A 25,461-nucleotide genomic window follows, 5' to 3' on the forward strand; every position below is an offset into this window, starting at 1 on the left:
GGGGTGACCGGGTGATAGACATTGGGGAGGGTATGTGCAATGGTGAGCCCTGTGAATTGTGCAAGACTGTTGAATCACAGACCTGTACCTCTGAAACAAATAATATGTTATATGTTAAAAAAAGAAGATAGTAGGAAGGGAAAAATGAAGGGGGCAAAATCAGAGGGGGAGACGAACCATGGGAGACTATGGACTCTGAGAAACAAACTGAGGGTTCTAGAGGGGAGGGGGTGGGGGGATGGGCTAGCCTGGTGATGGGTATTAAAGAGTGTACGTACTGAAAAGAGCACTGGGTGTTATACACAAACAATGAATCATGGAACACTACATCAAAAACTAATGATGTGATGTATGGTGATTAACATAACATAGTAAAATAAAATAAAATAAATAAAAAAAAAAGCAGGGGTCTACTCTTCAATAAGACATGACATGAGGGCAACTGGGATATTTATGCACCAAATTGTTTGTTGTTGGCATCCAAGAACTAAGGCTGAGGTAGTCCCCAGCTTCTTTACTACAGCTTCCCTTTACAAACAGGCCATTCTCCCCAGGATGGCTAATTCAGTGTCCCCCTCTCAAGACCATGTGTATACTTGCAACCCTATGCCCTGTTCCCAGGAAATACAGGACAGAAGTTCCCGAACAGGGCTAAGCACAAGGCAGGAACAACCAACTTGGTCCAGGAGCTGGGCATGCTGCGTCGTAAAGGATGAATACAAGTTAAGCAGACTGAAGGGAAAGCGGAGGGAGCTGGGGAGAAGGGGTGCGTTCTAGCACAGGCACCGAGGACACGGAACATTGCAAACTATGTGTGAGGATTGAAAGTCCTTCTACAGAGCTGTGCACAAGATACTAAGACCAGAGCTGCAACTAGAGACATAAGCCACGCTTCGCACACTGTGCCAACAATTTTAGTCTCCATCCTAAAGGTTAAGGGGTGAATTCAAAGTACAAGTACAAAGCCCAAAAGAGATCATAGTTCCATTTTTTTTCCTAATTAGCTCTTTGAATCTCCTAAAGTTTACTCTTAATATACACACTTTCCTCCATAAAATACAATGTAATATTAAGCCAAGAGACCTGCTTTAGCTAGATTCATTCCAAAAATGATTTCATTTTTTATATATATATAGCACCCGGGAAAAAAATCAACCCATCAAATTCCTGAGCAAAGCAGTAAAGAGAAGTAGGTGCAATTTGTGCAAGGTAGTAAAACGAATCAAGTCAGGAAAAAGGCACACACCCCTGGATTAGAGCTCCCATTCTACCTCTCAGTACACGTGTGACTTTGGGCAAGTTATTTAACCTTGTTGAGACTCATTTGTTTATCTGTAAAATGTAGTTAGGACGCCAACAGCTGTAAGAGTGTTAGGGTGAGGAAATCAACCTTACATGAAGCACTGGGTACACATGAGTTACGCTCTGATGCTATCCTTTTCTTTCCAAGAAACTTTTCCCCCAACAATGCCCTAAGTTACAACCTGTCCACTACACCCTGATCCGTCACTGGAAACCAAAGAGCCAAGAATAAGGAGATTTGGGTTCCTACATCTGCCATTTTTTTTTTAACTGTGTGAGTGAAAGTTCAACCACTTGGGAACTCCATTTCCCTATGCATAAAATGGGGAATGTAGGGGCACGTGGCTGGCTTAGTCAGTAGAGCAGGCCTCTTGATCTCACGGTTGTGAGTTTAAGCCCAACGTTGGGTGTAGAGCTTACTTTAAAAAAAAAAAAAAATGAATATAATTGCTGCCCATTCCGGGACATGTAAGGATTAAATGAGATTCGTGGAAACTTCAGAATACCAGGTATGTAAAATATTGCAAAGTATTTGCATACTTATAAGTGACCTTCTCAAAGTTATTTCTGACACCACCTTTGAATTTCCAGTTCAACCACTTTCTTCATGTCACTCATGAACCTACAAAGACTCTTTATTGCTTATTATGCCTCTAATTCTGTTTGGCTTCCAACCTTTCTTAATATAGCCCTACCCTACCTATCTAATGCTATTTCCTTCTGCTCCCCCAGATTATCCCACAGTATCTCTCTCATGATCCACAGTGATACCCATTCCTGTGGTTTTGTTCATACAGGTTCTCCTGCCTCAACACCCACCCCTTATGCCCTCCATCTACCCAAGTGGGTGATTTTCTGAAGCCCATCATGCCTTGACTGCTCCATTATACCTGATTACTCCACAAGTAAGAATTCGTTCCTAGCTCTGAACTCCTAACCAGAATCTTCGACTTATTATATTTACTACATTCTGTAATTTCTCTTTCTGCTTGTATCTCTTCTTCTTGAGGGAAAAGATGTGTTTTATACTCACCCCTAATTCCCTAAAAATTTGGAATAGTAGATGGAGCACAGAAGAAAACATGGACTGGAGGTTCTCAAACCTCTTTGCGCATCAAAACTTCTATCCTCGGCTAATTTCCAGAAACCCTTAACAAGCACCTACTTCTCGGTCAAAAGAACCAAGGTGAGCAGAGCAAGCCCCTCCATCTTACAGGCTCCAAAGACAAAGAGGTTGGCACCAGACTTGAGTACAATGGAGTATGGGAAGCTAGGACAAGCCATGGTTGTAGCACATGATTCTAACCCAGAATTCACACCATAGCTGTAACACAGAATCACCTCTTCCCTTCTAAGAACTGAACATAATAAATAGACAAAGACACACTTCACACATTATAAGATGAGTAATATATGGAAAATAACCTAAAGGTCCCACTTCAAGAAAAGAATAGTAATAGAGAATTTTACGCAGCCAATGAAAATAATTTTAGAAGGATAATGAATAACAAAAACATTACCAATGTAAAAAGTGAAAAACAAAGGATGTTCCAAGTACATACTATGTGATTTCAATTGAGATATCATGAAACAGGGGCGACTGGGTGGCTCAGTTGGTTGAGTGTCAGCCTTCGGCTTGGGTCATGATCCCAGGGTCCTGGGATCGAGTCCCGTGTCAGCCTCTCTGCTCAACGGGAATCTGCTTCTCCCTCTCCCTGCTGCTCCCCCGGCATGTATTCTCTCCCCCTCTATCAAATAAATAAATAAAACCTTTTAAAAGACAAATAAATAATAAAAAATAAAAAGTTATCATGAAACAAGTTGTTACTGACTGCACACACTAACTACACACCACACCCTAACTGCTAACATTTTCACATAGTGATAATGACAAGGGCAGCCTGGTTGAGACCTGTAACATCCCCCATCATCTCTACCCGCTTCCTCCAAATGCTGCAACTTCAGTAAAACAATGTGTTCTGTTTCAAGACAAGACTCTGCTCTTCCAGTAGAACTGCTTTCCCTCCATTCCTACTAAAGAGAAGAGTTTGAGTTGTCTGTTTACATGTGTTACTTATTTATTCTGCACACTAATGTAGAGAGTATCATGTTCATTTCATGGGAGACAAACAGACTGAGGTCCTTAAGGCACTGGCTAAAAAATAATAACCCAAAAGAGCCTTTTCACCTCACATACTGACCTGTGGGTATTGTCCTAAGCATATTTACCTGTGTTCCCTCAGGAAAATCAAAGTTCCTACTAAACAGTCCAAGAACATACTCCCTCCAGCTACAATCCTAATTGTAGGATTATATAATTCTCCTTCCTCCCCTCCCAGTCAGGGAGTCATGGAGCTGCCACATTCCAACCCAAGTGAGAAACAGGGCCCATGTGAGGGCCACAGCAGGTTGTGGGTAGAGGGATTTGGAGAGTCCACCCTCAGTTGTCCATCTCCCCATCTCCCAACTGCACAGGGCCCTAGAGGACACACCAACAGTCTCCTTCCCTACCATCAGCTACTGTGTTAGCTCATCCTTCACTTTTATTCCCTGGGCAGCTGAAGAACCAGTTTCTCTGGCAGTTTCTCCATTATCCTGCTACTATTCCTCAAGCAAGTATACTTTCCCTTCCATTACTTCCCAGGGACAGTTTATTACTGGTAACAAATAGAAAAACCTAAAATGGAAACAAACAGGGGTTGGTTACAAACTAATGAAAAGCAGCACTAAAACAATGTAGCTCAATAAAATCAACTTGGAACCATCAGAACAAATTCAAGTATGCAATCCTCATTTATTTTACTAAGAGCACATGCCCCAGAAAATAATTTCATGTCTGAGAGCTCCAGTTCCCTGAATAAGAGGGCTGAACTACCTTATAGCTCCATCATTTTAAGTTTTTATTTTAATTCCAGTTAGTTAACATACAGTTCCCTATTAGTTCCAGGTGTACACTTTAGTGATTCAGCACTTCCATACATAGCCCAGTGCTCATCCCAACAAGTGCGCTCCTTCATCCCCATCACCTATTTCACCCATTCCACCACCCACCCCCCCTCTGGTAACCATCAGTTCTCTATAGTTAAAAGTCTGTTCCTTGGGGGTGCCTGGGTGGCTCAGGTCATCATCCCAGGGTCCTGGGATCGAGCCCCGCATCAGGCTCCCTGCTCAGCGAGAAGCCTGCTTCTCCCTCTCACACTCCCCCTGCTTGTGTTCCCTCTCTCGCTGTGTCTCTGTCAGATAAATAAAATCTTTAAAAAAAAAAAAAAAAAAGACCCCAGGGGCACCTGGGTGGCTCAGAGCGTTTAGTGCTTGCCTTCAGCTGAGGTCATGATCCCAGGGTCCTGGGATTGAGCCCCGCATCGGGCTCCCTGCTCAGCGGGGAGCCTGCTTCTCCCTCTCCCTCTGCCTCTCTCTATCTGTGTCTCAAATTAATAAAATCTTTTAAAAAAAAAAGTCTGTTTCGTAGTTTGCCTCTTTTTTTAACCCTCTGCTCATTTGTTTCTTAAATTTCACATATGAATAAAATCATATGGCATCTGTCCTTTTCTGGCTGACTTCACTTGGCAAAACAGTCTCTAGCTCCATCTATGTCCTTGCAAATGGTAATATTTCATTATGTATTTTATATATATATATAACTCTCACATCTTTATTTAAATTCAATTTATATTATTAGTTTCAGGGGTAGAATCCAGTGATTTGTCAGTTGCATATAACACCCAGTGCTCATTACATCAAGTGCCCTCTTTAATGCACATCACCCAGTTACTCCATCCACCCACCCACCTTCCCTCCAGCAACCCTCAGTTTGTTTCCTAGTGTTAAGATTCTCTTATGGTTTGCCTCCCTCTGTTTTCATCTTATTTTATCTTCCTTTCCCCTATGTTCATCTCTTTTGATTCTTAAATTCCAGATATGAGTGAAATCATATGGTATTTATGTTTCTCTGATTTATTTCACTTAGCATAATAACCTCCAGTTCCATCCACATCATTGCAAATGGCAAGATTTCATTCTTTCTGATGGCTGAGTAGTATTCCATTGTGTGTGTGTGTGTGTATATATATATATATATATATATATACACACCACATCTTCTTTATCCATTCATCTGTCGATGGACATACGGGCTCTTTTCATACTTTGGCTGTTGTGGACATTGCTGCTATCAACATTGGGTTGCATGTGCCCCTTCGGATCATTATGTTTGTATCCTTGGATAAATACCTAGTAGTGCAATTGTTGAGTTGTGAAGTAGTTCTATTTTTAACTTCTTGAGGAACCGACATACTGTTTTCCAGAAATACCACATCTTCTTTATCCAGGCATCAATTGATGGACACTTGGGCTGTTTCCATAATTAGGCTATTGTAGACAATGCTGCTACAAACATCGGAGAGCATGTATCCCTTTGAATTAGCATTTTGGTATTCCTTGGGTAAATTCCCAGTAGTATGATTGCTGGATTGTAGTATAGATCTATTCTTAACTTTCTGAGGAAACTCCATACTGTTTTCCTGAGGGGCTGTACCAGTTTGCATTCCCACCAACAGTGCAAGAGGGTTCCCCTTTTTCCACATCCTTGCCAACTCTTGTTGTTTCTTGTGTTGTTGATTTTAAGCATTCTGATGGTCATGAGGTGATATCTCATTGTAGTTTTGATTTCCACTTCCCTGATAAATGATGTTGACCATCTTTTCATGCGTCTGTTGGCCATGTGAATATCTTCTTTGGAGAAATGTCTGTTCATGTCTCCTGCTCATTTTTTAATTGGATCATTTGTTTTTTGGGTGTTGAGTTTTACAAGGTCCTTATATATTTTGGATACGTAACTTTACCAGATATGTCATTTACAAATATCTTCCCCATTCCATAGGTTGCCTTTTAGTTTTTTTGATTGTTTCCATCACTGTATAGAAGCCTTTTATTTTTACATAGTCCCCATGTTTATTTCTTCTATTGTTTCCCTTGCCTAAGGAGACATATTCAGAAAGAAGTCAGTATGGTTGATGTCAAAGAGGTTACTGCCTGTGCTCTCTTCTAGGATCTTTATGGTTTCTGGTTACACATTTAGGTATTTAACCAATTTTGATTTTATTTTATGTACATTCTAAGAAAGTGGTCCAGTTTTCCCAATATCATTTATTGAAGATAGTCTTTTTCCCATCAGATATTCTTTCCTGCTTTGTCAAAGATTAATTGACCCTACAGATGTAGGTTCATTTCTGGGTTTTCTACTCTGTTCTATTGACCTATGTGTCTATTTTTGTGCCAGTACCATACCATTTTGATTACTACAGCTTTGTATATAACTCGAAATCCAGAATTGTGATGCTTCCAGCTTTCTCTTTTTCAGTGTTGTTTTGGCTATTTTGGGTCTTTTGTGGTTCCATACAAATTTTAGAATTGTTTATTCTAGCTCTGTGAAAAATGCTGTTGGTATTTTGATAGGGACTGAATTCTATCTGTAGATTGCTTTGGGTGGTATAAACATTTTAAAATTTGTTCTTCAAATCCCTGAGCTTGGAATGTCTTTCCATTTTTTTGTGTGTGTATGTCTGCTTCAAATTCTTTCATCAATGTTTATAGTTTCAGAGTACAGATCTTTAGTTAGGTTTATTCCTAAATATCTTATGGTTTTGGGTGCAGCTGTAAATGGGATCAATACCTTGATTTCTCTTTCTGCTGCTTCATTATTGGTGTATAGAAATGCAACAGATTTCTGCACATTGAATTTGTAACCTGCATCTTTATTGGATTATCAGTTCTAGTTTTTTGGTGGAGTCTTTCAGGTTTCCTACATAGAGTATCATATCATCTCTAAATAATCAAAGTTTTACTTCTCCCTTGCTGATTTGGACACCATTAATTTCTTTTTCTTGTCTGACTGCTATGGTTAGGATTTCCAGTACTTGTGAATGAAAGTGGTAAGAGTGTGCATCCCAGTCTTGTTCCTGACCATAGAGGAAAAGCTCTGTTTTTCCCCATTATGATAATATTAGCTGTGGATTTTCATTTATGGCCTTTATTATGTTGAGGTATGTTCCCTCTAAACCTACTTCGTTGAGGGTATTTATCATGAATGTTGTGCTTTGATGAAGGCTTCTTCTGCATCTACTGAAATGATCACATGGTTTTTATCTTTTCTCTTGTTAATCTGATGTATCATGTTGATTGGTTTGTGGATACTGAACCACCCTTGCAACCCAGAAATAAATCACACTTGACTGTAGTGAATGATTTTTTTTAATGTATTGTACAACTCCATCTTAAAGAGGGTCACAATGAAAGTCCTCCCAGTACATAGAATCTGAGTCCGATATTTCTGACTCCTCCTTGCTCCACCAGCAGTAAGTCATCCTTGTTGTATAAAGCCTCATGTAAATTGAAGATCCTACCTCTTCAATTATCTTTCTTCTAGATCAGATACTCCTGGATCCCTCTCCCACCCTATTCCTCTGCCCATCCTCACCATGACCAAAAATGTATGTCTCAAATAGGGTATAAAGGTCATATAAGTTATATTTAGAAGGCAGGACCATATAATGGTTAAAAACCTAAGATTTAGGGTGCCTGGGTGGCTCAGTTGGTTAAGCGACTGCCTTCTGCTCAGGTCATGATCCTGGAGTCCTAGGATCGAGTCCTGCATCAGGCTCCCTGCTCGGCAGGAAGTCTGCTTCTCCCTCTGACCCTCCCCCCTCTCATGCTCGCTCTCTTTTTCTCAAATAAATAAAATCTTTAAAAAACAAAAACAAAAACCTAAGATTTAGATTCAGACATGGGTGTAAATCTAGTTTAGCAACTCATTAGCTTCTGACTCCAGCCAAGTGGCTTAACCTAAGCCTCGGTTTCTTCACCTAAAAAATGGGCATCAAAATAATGCCTATGTCATAAGATCATTCTAAGAAAAAATGAGTAACACACATGAAGCTCTTAGCATGTGCCTGGCATGCACATGCACTATAATACCATGATCATAGTAGTGGTGGCTATTATTACTGCTATAAATATTACTCTGAATCAAACCACAGCCTGATGGAAATGAGAGACTCCAGCAAGAGATGACTAACCTAGGAAATTCATCCCAAGAGTCATTCCTACAATGGGGAGGAAAAGCTTCTGTCTTGGGGGTGGGAGGAGGTGTGGAGTGATGACAGAGCAAGGGGCAAAGAGAGAGAGGTATTGATTAAAAGTGAGAGGAGACACAGCCCTGTGCATTTACCCTTCCTGCCACTTCCCCCCATTCTCCAGGGAGAAGGGCCACAAATCTCAAGGGCCAGTCCAAAAAAGGCATTTCTGCAGTAACCTACGAGGGATGCAAGACTGGCTTGTGCAAGACAGGAACAGCCTGTAACATCTACAATTTAACTTGTTTAGGGAACATTCAGTTCTGTATTTCATTTAATGAGAAGCTACATTCATGTTCCACTTAATTCTAACAATCATTGATAAGCTGTGCTGAATTGTTGACTTCTGGGAATACTGTGCTTCACGTGTACCAGCAACAGATGTGTAATATTGCCTGGAAATGGCCTATCTCCCCAAGGACTGAACAGGAATTCTCAATGCACGAGGTTCGATGCAAGCATCTCCATCCTGTTCTTCACCAGTACAGAGGCACCCTCGACAGAAGATTCACTATTTAATAGAAAACATGAGTTTTCTGCATGCTGCACCTATTTTCTAAGATGTTATTTGTGGAATCAGAGAACCCGCCATTATATCAGAATATGGATGTCCACACAAAGCACCTCTGACTTTGATTTCACAGGAAATGTATCAAATAAAATCAAAATATATTCATCCCCCTGAGGACAATCTAACTTTTGACACACAAGTGTTACCCTGTCAATGAATACATTTATAAGCATCTGCCTAAGAATAATGAAAACAGTTGAGCAATTAAATGAAATCTCCAATCACTTTATTCACTTAACATTTATTGAATAATCAATATGTGCCTGGGCACCTGGGTGGCTCAGTCGGTTAAGCATCTGACTTCAGCTCAGGTCATGATCCTGGGGTCCTGGGATCAAGCCCTGCTTCAGGTCCCCACTGAGCAAGGACTCTGCTTCTCCCTCTCTCTCCCCACCCCCTGCCCCTCTCCCTCTTCCCCCTCCCTGATCATTCTGTCTCTGTCTCTCTTTCTCAATGAATAAAATCTTTAAAAAAGAAAATATGCCAAAGACACAATCACCTCTTAAAAATACTCAATGGGAGGGGCGCCTAGGTGGCTCAGTCGTTAAGCGTCTGCCTTCGGCTCAGGTCATGATCCCAGGGTCCTGGGATCGAGCCCCACATCGGGCTCCCTGCTCCGTGGGAAGCCTGCTTCTCCCTTTCTCAACTCCCCCTGCTTGTGTTCCCTCTCTCGCTGTGTCTCTCTCTGTCAAATAAATAAATAAAATCTTCAAAAAAAATACTCAATGGGAATGACAGAATAAAACATATAAGTATATAGACAATGTGTCACAGACAATGCCTTGTAGTAATATCAAATTGGGATGGAAGGCAGACCCTGATTAACAAGAAATAGAACCAATTACCAGGTGACCCCAGATACCATTCTCCCCTTAATTTTCATGGTAAGAGCCTTCAACTTTAGCTGCACACATAGCCAGCGGAAGCTGTACCTTGTGACTCTGTAGCCACTATCACATGGAGCCATTGAGCATTTGAAATGTGGTCAATCCTACACACTGAAATGCTATTTTAAACACACTGGGTTAAATATGTTGGGTTAATTTCATCTGTTTCATTTTTTAATACGGTTATTACGAGACTTTATATTACATATGTGGCTCACATTTTAGAAGAAACTGCTAAGCTAAGAACTATTACCCAGCCTTCCCTGAAGTTAGGTGTGGGCATTCCATGAAGTTCAGGCTAATGAGATGTGAGCAGGAGTTAGGTATACAGTGTCAGTCAGGCTCCTCAAAGGAAGAAGTGTGGCCTCCATAACTTCTTTCCCTGTCCTTGGTGGTTGGCAACAGATGACTGGTAGCAAGCTTGCTACAGTCATGTCAGTGAAAATAATGCCCTACGGATGGTGGAGAAGCACGATGGAAGGAACATAGTTCCTGAATAACCTCGGAGTGAGCCACCCATCTCTCCAGCTTAGACTTTTACAGAAAAGAAATTCTCCTCTTATTTAAGCCTCTGTTTGAGTCTCTTTAAGGTTAACTTAACTTTATTCTAGCTAAAATAGGGAGGCCTAAGAGGCTTCCTAAAGGGACTAATACCCGTAAAGACACCTTCCAGAGCAGGAGTTCACCAGGTAAAGGACAATAATATACTGGTCAGGAGGACCAGGAGCAAGAAAGGTGTTTAGGGCTGAAAAGACAACAGAGTCAAGAGGTGCAAGGTCAGCAAGCTGTGCCTGGTGAGCTCTCAGACAAAAGCACCTCCTTGGAAAGAGGTGCACTGCATGATGGAGAGGTAGCACTGAAGGGTGAAGCAGGAAAGACTGGTCAAATACTGGAAAGCCTTGAATGGTGGAGTGTGAACCAGAACTTTTTTCACGTAGGAATGGGGAGCTACTGAAGATCCTACCTAAGGAGAGAACATTCAATTCTGCTTTCAGATGGATCATTCTGGTGCCAGTGCAGAAAGCACATTTTTGGGAGACCACATCTAAGGCAGGTAATGTAGTAGCAATTCAGATAAAAATAAGATCTAAACTGCAGCAATAGCAGTGAGGAGAGGATGTGACAGCATTAAGGCTATTTAAAAAGTCAAGTCGCCCTAAGGAATAAAGAAGAGTGAACACTAAGCGCAAGACTCCGGGCTTCTGGGTTAGAGGAAGGGGCCATTTGGGGTGCAGTAGCAAAGAGACAGGCTCAGTCTCAGACACACCAAATCTGATAGGTCAGCGTTTATGCCAATTCACATCTTTAACAGATGCCCCTTGCCTAGTTCTCAAAGATGGTACCAGAATTAAGGGATGTGGTTGATGTAGATACCCAGTGTCCACAGGGGATGATAAGTGCCAGCAGGAAGGGGGGGGCAATCATAAATCACAGGAAGGAAAGACACTACTCAAACTCTCCAAACTCTTTTCAGAAAAATAAGGAAACCAAAGTATACAAGATATTTATGGGGAAATGGAAAATAAAGAAGAATTGAAGCTTTTATAAGAATTTAAAGCATAACTTTTATTCAAAATGTCTCCTAATCTCTATATTATTTGTGAGTCATAACACATCCCAAATGACTTGGAATATATTTTTTCTAATCCATTATTATGTTTTTTGAGGATCACATAAATATATTACAATTCTAAGGTTTGTTCAAAATTAAGTCAAAATGAGATTGGAATTCTTTTTTTTTTAAGATTTTATTTATTTGAGAGAGCGAGAATGAAAGAGAGAGAGCACATGAGAGAGGGGAGGGTCAGAGGGAGAAGCAGACTCCCTGCCGAGCAGGGAGCCTGATGCGGGACTCGATCCAGGGACTCCAGGATCATGATCTGAGCTGAAGGCAGTCGTCCAACCAACTGAGCCACCCAGGCGCCCGAGACTGGAATTCTTAATAATTCCCTTCTCTTGGGGCGCCTGGGTGCCTCAGTCGTTAAGCGTCTGCCTTCAGCTCAGGTCATGATCCCAGGGTCCTGGGATCGAGCCCCGCATCAGGCTCCCTGCTGGGCAGGAGGCCTGCTTCTCCCTCTCCCACTCCCCCTGCTTGTGTTCCCTCTCGCTCTCTGTCAAATAAATAAAAATCTTTTAAAAAATAATTAAAAATAAATAAATAATTCCCTTCTCTACTGTAAACCATAGGAGTAGGTTTTCTGCAGAACTTGCATATTCCTTTTTCTCTAGGTTTTAAGCAAACAATGAGAGAAAAAATTCTGTCATTTCTTAGTTTTGACAAATGCTGGTTACTGGGAGTCCTAGCAACCTAGTTAACTAAATACCTTTAGGAAACATGACCCGGATCAAGTCTCAGCTTCAAAATACAAAACTCTGACCCACCTTTCTACTTTCCAGAAGTGAGAAGTAACTGAAATGTTAATAGGAGCCCTCTATAAACTGTGAAAGCATACACAAGTTCTATTTTCTTACACAGAATAAACTGCAAGATTACTAAAATCTCTTTCTTAGATAGAGCAGTAAGCTAATGGACAGACAGAAACTATCAGCAATTAACCATGATTTTCATCAAAAGCTTTCCAGGAAAAAAGATCTACACGTCTTGAGTTGGATACAGATTCCCAAGTCCCACCTGCCAGATATTCTAACTCAAGTGGTCTAAGTACACAGGAAATGAGTTCAAAAACTCCCCAGATTTTTTTTATGAACATATAATGTATTATTTGTTTCAGGGCTACAGGTCTGCGATTCATCAGTCTTACACAATTCACAGCGCTCACCATAGTACCTACCCTCCCCAGTGTCCATCACCCAGACACCCCATCCCTCACACCCCCCTCCCCTCCAGCAACCCTCAGTTTGTTTCCTGAGATTGAGAGGCTCTTATGGTTTGTCTCCCTCTCTGGTTTCATCTTGTTTCATTTTTCCCTCCCTTCCCCTATGATCCTTTGTCTTCTCAAATTCCTCATATCAGTGAGATCATATGATACTTGTCTTTCTCTGACTGACTTATTTCACTTAGCCTAATACCCTCTAGTTCTATCCACGTCGTTGCTCCCCAGATGGTTCTAATGACCAGACAGATCTGTGGTTCTACATAAACAAGAAAGCACTTCCCCAGATCACAAAGCCTTTCCCAGAGACAGACACTGCAATTCAGATGGCTAGAATCTGTGGTTGTCAGTTCATCTCTTCATGCAGTATTAAGAACACCCAGTTTGCAGCGGACACTGACTGGGTGCTGGGAACCCAAGGTCTAGTGGGAGACACAAAAGACAACACGTGCCAGTGTTGACAACATCAAGCGCTCTGGTGGACGAGATGCAACGATCTCTTGAGCACAAGGGAAGGGGGCAGTGGACCCAGACACTAGGACTCATTAAGAACAGAAGTTATGGGACACACGGCTGGCTCAGTTGGTAGAGCATGCAACTCTTGATCTTGGGGTTGTAAGGCTAAGCCGCACACTGGGTGTAGAGATTACTTAAAAATAAATAATTAAAAAAAAAGAACAGAAGATAGCCAGGTTTTTGCAGGGAGTGGGGGACTGAAGTGGAAAGGGAATGGTTCACAGAGGGAAAAGGGATATACAAAGGCAGAGAAGCAAGCATCAAGGTGTGTTCAAGGAGCTCTCAGGAGAGCTGACAGAATGAAAGGCCAAAGAGGAAACCAAGAGCCAGACCAAGAAGGGTCGTGTAGACTGACAATCAGGAGGAGCAAGTGACAGATTCTAAGCAGAGAACAGACATGCTCAGGTTTGTATTTCAGAAAATGTGCCCTGGGAGCAGAGTGGATGGATGGTAGCAATGGCAGGAGGAGAAAGGATGCAGAGAGAGGAAGCTGTTAGAGTAATCCAGGGAAATGGTGAAGGCTGAACCATCACAGGAAACATGCAATCGGCCATACGAAGAATTCCATGTCAACTAACTCAGGGTCCACTAGGTTCCACGCTCATCCACAAACTAGATTCTCACTAACTTTACAATATTGCGTGATGGGAAGATACAAGAGCAGCATTTAGAGTGACCCGAGCCAGATCATAGTTCATGACCTAAAGCAGGTCATTTAAGAGCCCCTCTTCTATAAGACAGTTGTTTTCAGTAATAATCTTTTTTGAAAATGCATAACGTCAAGAAACAGTAGGAAAATCTTTCTTTATTGAACTACAAACATGTAACCATGCCAGTAAAAATAAAGCAAATGTAAACAAAACTTTTAAATGCCTTCCAAGGATCCAATGAAGTCAACTACTAAATTGTGCTAATGTTAACATTTTTCCTACGTTCATTTTTCAGTTTCAAAACAATCTAAAAAATGGAATTTCAATGTGAAAATTATTCAAGTTCAATAGTTCAAGTATAACATGTTCACTTTTTTATGTTATGTTAATCACCATACATTACATCATTAGTTTTTGATGTAGTTTTCCATGATTCATTGTTTGCATATAACACCCAGTGCTCCATTCAATACGTGCCCTCTTTAATACCCATTACCAGGCTAACCCATCCTCCCACCCCCGTCCCCTCTAGAACCCTTAGTTTGTTTTTCAGAGTCCAACAGGATTAAATTCCTTCACTGCTTTACATTTTACATATTCAGACCTTTTAATTCCAGGATAATTAACGCAATGTTATATTAGTTTCAGGCATGCAATATAGTGATTCAACAATTCTATACATTACTCAGTGCTCATCACGATAAGTGTACTTTTTATCCCCATCACCTATTTTACCCATTCTCCCACACCCCTCTCCCTTCTGGTAACCATCATTTTGTTCTCTATACTTAAAAGTCTCCTTTTTGTTTGACTTTTTTCTTTGTTCACTTGTTTTGTTTCTTAAATTCCACATATGCATGCAATCATATGGTATTTGCTGTTCTCCAACTGACTTATTTTATTTAATATTATACCCTCTGGGTCCATCCATGTTGTTACAAATAGCAAGATTTCATTCTTTTTTATGGCTGAGTAATATTCCTGTGTGTGTGTGTGTGTTTGCACACACACGCATGGGCGCACATTTTTTTATCCACCTATCTATTGATTGACACTTAGGCTATTACAAGTAATATTGCAATAAACATTGGGGTTTGTGTATCTTTTCAAATTAGTGTTTTCATACGCTTTGGGTAAATACCTAGTAGTGGAATTACTGGATAATATGGTAATTCTAGTTCTCCTTTTTTTGAGAAACCTCCCTACTGTTTTCCATGATGGCTCCACCAGTTTGCATTCCCACCAACAGTGCACGAGGGTTACCTTTTCTCCAGTCACTGCTTTACATTTTAAACAAACTCCACTTGGTCTCATAGTAGGACAGAATTCAACTATCTCAAGTTTTGTTGTCTTGGTTTTTACCATCACTGTGCTATCATTGCTTATTTCAAACCCACTGTTTATATACACTATTAAGTAGTACTACAGATATTGGACACACAAACTGAAACTGAAGTGAGTATGATTGATGCCATATCTTTTCTAACCGCTCTCACAATTTGTAAAGCTTGTGTTAGGGACCAGTTGAATAAATGGGAGTCATCATAATTAACTGACATTGTTTTCAATATGAAAATTAAAGGGTAAGTCATTAAAATGTGCTAATTTGAAGTTTATATAGATATCAAAATCCAATTTTAGAACTTAGACCAACAGTATCATATGACCTCACTGATATGAGGAATTCTTAATCTCAGGAAACAAACTAAGGGTTGCTGGAGTGGGGGGGTGGGAGGGATGGGGTGGCTGGGTAATAGACATTGGGGAGGGTATGTGCAATGGTGAGCGCTGTGAATTGTGTAAGACTATTGAATCACAGACCTGTACCTCTGAAACAAATGATACATTATACGTTAAAAAAAAAAAAAAAAGCAGCAGCAGCTAGCAGGAGGGGAAGAATGAAGGGGGGTAAATCGGAGGGGGAGACAAACCATGGGAGACTATGGACTCTGAGAAACAAACTGAGGGTTCTGGGGTGGGGATGTGTTAGCCTGGTGATGGGTATTAAAGAGGGCACGTTCTGCACGGAGCACTGGGTGCTATATGCAAACAATGAATCATGGAACACTACATCAAAAACTAATGATGTAATGTATGGTGATTAACATAACATAATAATAAAAAAATTAATTAAAAAAAAAAGAACTTAGACCAACAGAAGAATTTTGGTGGCAAGTAACATTAACAGCTATTGTTCAGAACTGCTGGTACATGGTAATAGCAAAAACCAGACTGACTAAAGCCTTTTCTGACAGTGTTTCCCTGCAGAAAACATGCCCCCTTATTATCTGCACCCTGGCAGGTTGGGGAAAGGGGGTGGCCACAGCCCACCCTTGGGAATCCAATGGAAACTGAAGTGGCCCAAGGGGATACAATCAAGGTCAATGAAGACCAAGTGCAGAGTGATCAAGAATAGAAAGTAGAGAAATCCTGGGGAGTGCCTAAATGAGCAGTCACCAAGTTCAAAATTCTTTAAAATGTAAACAGCCTCCTGGAATGCATAAAAATGCTGGGAACAGTACAGGTACTGACGTCAGAATTCTGTGCCTCGTCTGGAGCATTTCCTCTAAAAAAAACAGCCATGAACTTCAAGAGGTCATAACTGACCAACCAGTGACTTATTACACTCTTCATCCTGGAAATATTTAAGATGTCAAGCTATATAAATCAAATCAAACACAGGCAAGTGTCTTACATAGGTTGTAGTAAGTGTAAAAGATGAGGCATTTCATGTCACTATCAAGACAAATTTGAAGATACAGAGGCAGTGAGAACTTTCGATCAGTTGATTAGAGCATAACCTATTATTAATGTGAACAAGCTGGATTTCCCCCTCCTCACCTTCTTAGACACCATGGCAAAGTTAAGAGTGAAAGGAGTGCCAGAGACCAGAGATCAATAAGCTACTGGACCTAGAAAGCATTGCCTAAGTTTTCCTTAGTTTCCTCATCTGTAAAACTAATGGTGAGGTTGTTCAAGGAATTAAAACATTCACGAAGCTGTAAGCACAGTGCCAAACAAAGGGAAAGCAATTAATATTTATCATCTTCGTTGTTAATAGCAACTCCAGAATTCCAAACTGAATTACACAACTGACTCCCTGTAGTAGGGCCCTCAAATGCTACAGGAACTGTTCAGATGGTTGGATAAACATCATAAGCCTCGTTTTTCCCAACCGCACAAACACATTTACACAGGGGCTCTATTTCTTATGGCCTATGGCAATCATGGGCTAATTAGGAGAAGTCCCCATCTTATGCAGTAGAAACACTATGTGCACCAAACCCAAGACCTAGAAGTGAGATTTTTAAAAAATATGTTCAAGGAGTCTGCTTCTCCCTCTATCCCTCACCCTGCTCATGATCTCTCTCTCTCTCTCTAATAAAAAAAATATTTTAAAAAAATAAATAAATAAAAAATATGTTCAAGATCCAAATCCTTCCCAGGAAGGCATCACAACTCAAAATTCCAGGATATTCAGCATGTACTTATTCCAAAATCTTCCACGATAGAGTGTCAACTGATAAAATAATTGTTAAAATTGATTATGACTCCCAAATCCAGACAAGATGAGAAAAAAGTTCTTTACCCAGTCTTCATCTTTTCATTTGACCACCAATGCAAAAGACAAGACTCTTGTCAACTGATTTTGAAGGGACTACCAAATACTAATGCTTGGGGCTCATGAAACTTTATTTAGGGGCACCTGGGTGGCTCAGTCGGTTTAAGCTTCTGCCTTTGGCTCAGGTCATGATACCGGGGTCCTGGGATAAAGCCCCACATGGGGCTCCCTGCTCAGTGTGGAGCCTGCTTCTCCCTCTCCCTCTCCCATTGCTCATGCTCGCTCGCTTTCTCAAATACTGTGTTTAAAAAAAGAAAATTTATTTAATAAAAGTGGCAGCCATTTACAAACGACTTAAATGTATATATTCCCACCAACAAATGAATTACTAACAAAATCTCTTTTGGTGGTAATTTGCTTTTCCTGAAGAGAAGAACAATGTGCTATAACAAAATGCTTCACTAATGTTCTTTTTCAAATGGCTTTATACTCTAGCTCAACAATGGAAGAAAAAAAAGTGGGGTTTAAAGTGGTTTATTTTTTATTGTTTTTTTCCAACCTCAAGTACAGAACAAGGGATTCCTACCAGAACATGGCCATTCATCAGCTCCTTTCTTATAGAATTGGCCTCTTTGATATTTTGCTCCCTAATTTGATTTGGCTCCACATTTTTCTTTCATGTTATTAAATGCACAAGTATTAAATTAACATAAAGACAGAGGAGCTGGCATGGTACCAAATGATCGGTCACTGTTTTTTCACATGTACATTTATAGCATGTATAAGCAATAGTAAATCTAGACAATAGCTCTACCTGCAAAATTATCATCATTTAGGTTTTCAAAATTTTTAATTACTCAAAAATATAAAACCAAAGTATTTCCGTTTATGACTTCATTTGACTGGCAAACTATCCAGTTTTATCCAGAACACTGGCATTATCCCCATTTCATAGATGAGGAAACTAGAAGTACAAAAACACCCATCAAGTTCACCTACCTTTGCACCCAATACTTATTTAATTTTAGGATTATGTGGGAACTGCATATGAAGCTAAAGTCACCTATTTAGAATTCAGTTTCTCTAAGTTAGTCAGCTAAGGATTTATTCTTCATTCCTATAACTGTTCCGCAGTTTTGTCAAGCATAATACTAAAGAAGTTCAGTTAAACTGAATGCTGGACCATGAGACCTCTGTTGGCAGAAATTCTCTGTCACTACAGAGATCAAAGCTCTGCCTAACTGGGGCGCCTGGGTGGCTCAGTCATTAAGCATCTGCCTTCGGCTCAGGTCATGATCCCAGGGTGCTGGGATCGAGCCCCGCGTCGGGCTCCCTGCTCAGTGGGGAGTCTGCTTCTCCCTCTCCCACTCCCCCTGCTTGTGTTCCCTCTCTTGCTGTGTCTCCCTCTGCCATATAAATAAATAAAATCTTTTAAAAAATTTTTTTAAAAAAGCTCTGCCTGACAGTTAAATGGCATTCTAACACAAGGTACATAAAATAAAAAGGCTGCTTAATTTCCATACGGGCTTTTCACATCCTACATGCATCTATTATAGACTGCTCACAGAATCACAAAAGGGGATGGCTGAGGCAAATGAGGACTGAGGTCTGAGTACTGCTGTGGGCTTGTGACTAAGTACCTACCTGATCTGTGCAGGTGAGTGCAGAGAAGAACCCAAGGGATAGAGCTGGGATGAGGGCCAGGAGCCCAGGTAGAGTGCCCACTCAGCCCCAGCTCACAGTCCCTCTGTCGCTCTGCACACTATAGTGCTGGTGTCCTAGACTTGCCATTTTCAAGAACATTAAATTTTGGGCGCCTGGGTGGCTCAGATGGTTAAGCGTCTGCCTTCGGCTCAGGTCATGATCCCAGGGTCCTGGGATCGAGTCCCACATCAGGCTCCCTGCTCCTTGGGAGCCTGCTTCTCCCTCTGCTTCTCTCTCTCTCTCTCTCTCTCTGTCTCTCATGAATAAATAAATAAAAAAAAAATCTTTAAAAAAAAAAAAAAAAGAACATTAAATTTTTCCTATATAGGCATCTCACTTTACTAGTTTTCACATTTAACCCCATTAAGGATACAAGAATGGGACAGTGGTTTGCAAATCCATTGTATTTTTTTCCTACACAATTTTTTTTATAAACCTAGAAAAACTATAATAGAAAACTAGTTTTCTAAGCACAGTAAAAAGCTTATACTAATATCTATAGCAGGACTGCCTCTAATTACACGTCAACCCCTACAAGCATGCCTTCATAAAAATCTAGTCTTCAAAATTACATGTGATAAATTACAAAGTTATACGCCTTTAAATGACTAGTAATATGAGGCTCACTACCTATATACAATGTAATACTACCAGAAATGTTAAAACTTGTAAAAGAAACCACTGTTTGTTTTTGTAAGAGAAAGAGAGGAGCAAGATGGCGGAGTAGGAGACCTAAATTTCGTCTGGTCTCAGGAATTCAGCTGAATAGGGATCAAACCATTCTGAACACCTACGAACTCAACAGGAGATCGAAGAAAAGAAGAACAGCAGCTCTCTGAACAGAAAAGCAACCACTTCCTAGAAGGTAGGACATGAAGAGAAGTGAATCTGAGGCGATATTCAGGAAGATAGATGGCGGGGGGAGGGTCTCCGTCAGCCGCTACCAGCAAGTGATAGAGCCACGGGGAAAAAAATCGGAACTTTTAAAAGTCGGCTCTGCTGAGGGATGTCACTCCAGTGGCTAAGCAGAGGGTGGAACCCTCACAGGACAGTGGGGTCTCAGGACCCTCGGGGTCACAGAAAGACCAGGGGTGCCTGAGTGCAGCAGAGCTCCCAGGTATCGGAGCGGGGAAGCCAGCTGCAGAGACGGAGCCGAGGTGCGGGCTCTCAGTTCGGGGTTGCCATAAACTGTGATCCGCGGCCCAGTCGGGCCACTGCTCCTCCAGCAGGGACCCAACAAGCGGCAGAGCCGGGGAGACTCCCCTTCCTCCCCCGGGAGGAGCCGCGTGGGAGGACACCGCAGGGATCTGCCGGGTTTGGAGACTCCACACGGGGTCGGGTGCCAGAGATAGAAACGCTCGGTCACAGGCCGGGTGAGCACGGATTGCGGCCAGAGACCGGGGAGACGGGAGTGACTGACTGCTTTTCTCTGGGGGCGCACTGAAGAGCAGGGCCCCGACTTCTTGGCTCCTCCAGGGAGGAGATTGGGAAGCCGCCATTTCCACTCTCATCCTCCAAAGCTGTACCGAGAGCTTGCAGGGAACAAAAGCTCCTGAGAGCAAACCCGAACGGATTACCTAGCCCAGACTGGCAAGGGCGGGGCAATTCCGCCTGCGGCAAAGACATTTGGGAACCACGGCAACAGGCCCCTCCCCCAGAAGATCTGCATGAACAGCCAACAAGCCAAGACCAAGTTTACCAATCAAGGAGAACGGGAGAACTCCAGCGCTGGGGGAATACTGCACATAGAATTCATGGCTTTTTTGCCATGATTCTTTAGTCTTTCAAAGTTAATTTTACTTTTTAACTTTTTTTTTTGAATTTTTCTTTTTCCCTTTTTCAACCAACATCTTATCAATCCCTTTTTTAAAAAATCTTTTTTATTTTTCATTTTTAGAGTCATATTCTATCCCTTCATAGTAGTTATGCTAATTTTTGGTGTGTGTGTGTGTGTGTGTGTGTGTGTGTGTGTGTGTGTGTGTGTGTATAGTTCTCTTTTTAAAATTTTGGAATACAGTTTCTCCTAACAGGACAAAATATACCCTAAATCTCTAGTTTATGGCTTTGTTCTACTCTCCTGCCTGATCATTCTCTCCCTTTTTTTTTAATCCTCTTCTTTCTTTTTTCAACCAACTTCTTATCAATTCCTTTTATAAAATCTTTTATAATTTTCATCTTTACAGTCATATTCCATCCCTGAATCATATTTACCCTTATTTTTGTACATATATAAGTTTTTCTTTCTTTAAAATTTTGGGAGGCAGTTAGACCAAAATACTCCCAAAATCTACTGTGTGGCACTGATCTATGCACCAGCCTGATCATATTTGATCATATTCTGTTTTTTGTTTGTTTGTTTTTATCTTTTTCTTTTTCTTTTTCTGTTTTCTTTCTTTCCCTTTCTTTTCCCCCAGTTTCGGGTCACTTCTGATTTGTTTAGTGTATATTTTTCTGGTGTTGTTGTTACCCTGTTAGCATTTTGTTCTCTCACTCATCTATTCTCCTCTGAACAAAATGACAAGATGGAGAAAATCACTCAAAAAAAAGAACAAGAGGCAGTACCGACTGCCAGGGCCCTAATCAATATGGACATTAGTAAGATGTTGGAACTAGAGTTCAGAATGATGATTTTAAAGATACTAGCTGGGCTTGAAAAAAGCATGGAAGATATTAGAAAAACCCTTTCTGGAGAAATAAAAGAACTAAAATCTAACCAAGTCGAAATCAAAAAGGCTATTAATGAGATGCAATCAAAAATGGAGGCTCTAACTGCTAGGGTAAATGAGGGAGAAGAGAGAATGAGTGATATAGAAGACCAAATGATGGAAAATAAAGAAGCTGAGAAAAAGAGAGATAAACAACTACTGGACCACGAGGGCAGAATTCAAGAGATAAGTGACACCATAAGATGAAACAATATTAGAATAATTGGGATCCCAGAAGAAGAAGAAAGGGGAGGGGCAGAAGGTATACTGGAGCAAATTATAGCAGAGAACTTCCCTAATTTGGGGAAGGAAACAGGCATCAAAATCCAGGAGGCACAGAGAACCCCCCCTCAAAATCAATAATAATAGGTCAACACCCCGACATCTAATAGTAAAACTTACAAGTCTCAGAGACAAAGAGAAAAACCTGAAAGCAGCACGGGACAAGAGATCTGTAACCTACAATGGTAGAAACATTAGATTGGCAACAGTCCTATCCATAGAGACCTGGCAGGCCAGAAAGGACTGGCATGATATGTTCAGAGCACTAAACGAGAAAAATATGCAGCCAAAAATACTATATCCAGCTAGGCTGTCATTGAAAATAGAAGAAGAGATAAAAAGCTTCCAGAACAAACAAACACTAAAGGAATTTGCAAACACGAAACCAGCCCTACAAGAAATATAGAAAGGGGTCCTCTAAGCAAAGAGAGAGCCTAAAGGTAACATAGACCAGAAAGGAACACAGACAATATACAGTAACAGTCACCTTACAGGCAATACAACGGCACTAAATTCATATCTTTATCAATAGTTACCCTGAATGTAAATGGGCTAAATGCCCCAATCAAAAGACACAAGCTATCAGATTGGATTAAAAAACAAAACCCATCGATATGCTGGGGTGCAAGAGACTCATTTTAGACCCAAAGACACCCCCAGATTGAAAGTGAGGGGGTGGAAAACCATTTACCATGCTAATGGACACCAAAAGAAAGCTGGGGTGGCAATCCTTATATCAAACAAATTAGATTTTTAAAATAAAGACTATAATAACAGAAGAGGAAAGACACTATATCATACTTAAAGGGTCTATCCAACAAGAAGATCTAACAATTGTAAATATCTATGCCCCGAACATGGGAGCAGCCAATTACATAAGTCAATTAATAACAAAAGCAAAGAAACACATTGACAGCAATACAGTAATAGTGGGGGACATTAACACCCCCCTCATTGAAATGGACAGATCATCTAAGCAAAAGATCAACAAGGAAATAAAGATTTTAAATGACACAATGGACCAAAGGAACTTCACAGATATATTCAGAACATTCCATCCCAAAGCAACAGAATACAAATTCTTCTCTAGTGCCCATGGAACATTCTCCAGAATAGATCACATCCTAGGTCACAAATCAGGTCTCAACCGGTACCAAAAGACTGGGATCATTCCCTGCGTATTTTTAGACAACAATGCTTTGAAACTAGAACTCAATCACAAGAGGAAAGTCGGAAAGAACTCAAATACTGGTTTGAGTTGGAGGCTCATGGAGGCTAAAGAGCATCCTACTAAAGAATGAATGGGTCAACCAGGAAATTAAAGAAGAATTAAAAAAATTCATGGAAACCAATGAAAATGAAAACACAACTGTTCAAAATCTTTGAGATACAGCAAAGGCAGTCCTGAGAGGAAAGTATATAGCAATACAAGCCTTTCTCAAGAAACAAGAAAGGTCTCAAATACACAACCTAACCCTACACCTAAAGGAGCTGGAGAAAGAACAGCAAATAAAGCCTAAACCCAGCAGGAGAAGAGAAATCATAAAGATCAGAGCAGAAATCAATGAACTAGAAACCAAAAGAACAGTAGAACAGATCAACGAAACTAGGAGCTGGTTCTTTGAAAGAATTAACAAGATTGATAAACCCCTGGCCAGACTGATCAAAAAGAAAAGAGAAATGACCCAAATCAACAAAATCATGAATGAAAGAGGAGAGATCACAACCAACACCAAAGAAATACAAACAATTATAAGAACATACTATGAGCAACTCTATGCCAGAAAATTAGATAACCTGGAAGAAATGAGTGCATTCCTAGAGATGTATCAACTACCAAAATTGAACCAGGAAGAAATAGAAAACCTGAACAGACCTATAACCACTAAGGAAATTGAAGCAGTCATCCAAAATCTCCCAACAAACAAAAGCCCAGGGCCAGATGGCTTCCCAGGGGAATTCTATCAGACATTTAAAGAAGAATTAATACCTATTCTCCTGAAACTGTTCCAAAAAATAGAAATGGAAGGAAAACTTCCGAACTCATTTTATGAGGCCAGCATTACCTTGATCCCAAAACCAGACAAAGACCCCATCAAAAAGGAGAATTACAGACCAATATCCTTGATGAACATGGATGCAAAAATTCTCACCAAAATACTAGCCAATAGGATCCAACAGTACATTAAAAGGATTATTCACCATGACCAAGTGGGATTTATCCCTGGGCTGCAAGCCTGGTTCAACATCCACAAATCAATCAACGTGATACAATACATTCACAAAAGAAAGAACAAGAATCATAGGATCCTCTCAATAGAGGCAGAAAAAGCATTTGACAAAGTACAGCATCCTTTCTTGATCAAAACTCTTCAGAGTATAGGGATAGAGGGTACATACCTCAATATCATAAAAGCCATCTATGAAAAACCTACAGCGAATATCATTCTCAATGGGGAAAGGCTGAGAGCTTTTCCCCTAAGGTCAGGAACGCGGCAGGGATGTCCACTCTCACCACTGCTATTCAACATAGTATTAGAAGTCCTAGCCACAGCAATCAGACAACAAAAAGAAATCAAAGGCATCCAAATCGGCAAAGAGGAAGTCAAACTCTCACTCTTTGCAGATGATATGATACTGTATGTGGAAAACCCAAAAGACTCCACGCCAAAACTGCTAGAACTCATACAGGAATTCAGTAAAGTAGCAGGATATAAAATCAATGCACAGAAATCAGTGGCATTCCTATACACCAACAACAAGACAGAAGAGAGACAAATCAAGGAGTCGATCCCATTTACAATTGCACCCAAAACCATTAGATACCTAGGAATAAATTTAACCAAAGAGGCAAAGGATCTGTACTCAGAAAACTAAAATACTCATGAAAGAAATTGAAGAAGACACAAAGAAATGGAAAAACGTTCCATGCTCATGGATTGGGAGAATCAACATTGTGAAGATGTCAATGCTACCTAGAGCAATCTACACATTCAATGCAATCCCCATCAAAATACCATCCACTTTTTTCAAAGAAATGGAACAAATAATCCTAAAATTTGTATGGAACCAGAAGAGACCCCGAATCGCCAGAGGAATGTTGAAAAAGAAAAGCAAAGCTGGCGGCATCACAATTCCGGACTTCCAGCTCTATTACAAAGCTGTCAACATCAAGACAGTATGGTACTGGCACAAAAACACACACACAGATCAATGGAACAGAATCGAGAGCCCAGAAATGGACCCTCAACTCTATGGTCAACTAATCTTCGACAAAGCAGGAAAGAATGTCCAATGGAAAAAAGACAGTCTCTTCAA

At 40.7% G+C, this 25,461-nt stretch overlaps 1 protein-coding gene across 5 annotated transcripts in view; it reads right to left on the reverse strand.

The window, feature by feature from the left end:
• The window catches only part of ARHGEF28 (Rho guanine nucleotide exchange factor 28), a 324,502-nt gene that overhangs the window by 276,544 nt on the left and 22,497 nt on the right, over positions 1 to 25,461 (reverse strand). The window contains exon 2 of one of the 5 annotated variants that reach the window (XM_073905343.1): positions 2,865 to 3,050. The exons of the other annotated variants lie outside the window; for them this stretch is intronic. Within the exon in view, the coding sequence (XP_073761444.1) occupies positions 2,865 to 2,889 (25 nt within the window). The 5' untranslated portion in view covers positions 2,890 to 3,050. The remainder of the gene's footprint in view (positions 1 to 2,864; positions 3,051 to 25,461) is intronic. 5 annotated transcript variants of the gene reach the window in all.

This window comes from Callorhinus ursinus, unplaced genomic scaffold, assembly GCF_003265705.2.
Source record: "Callorhinus ursinus isolate GAN/ISIS: 27379988/994484 unplaced genomic scaffold, GSC_fseal_2.0 scaffold23, whole genome shotgun sequence".
NCBI classification, from domain to species: domain Eukaryota; kingdom Metazoa; phylum Chordata; class Mammalia; order Carnivora; family Otariidae; genus Callorhinus; species Callorhinus ursinus.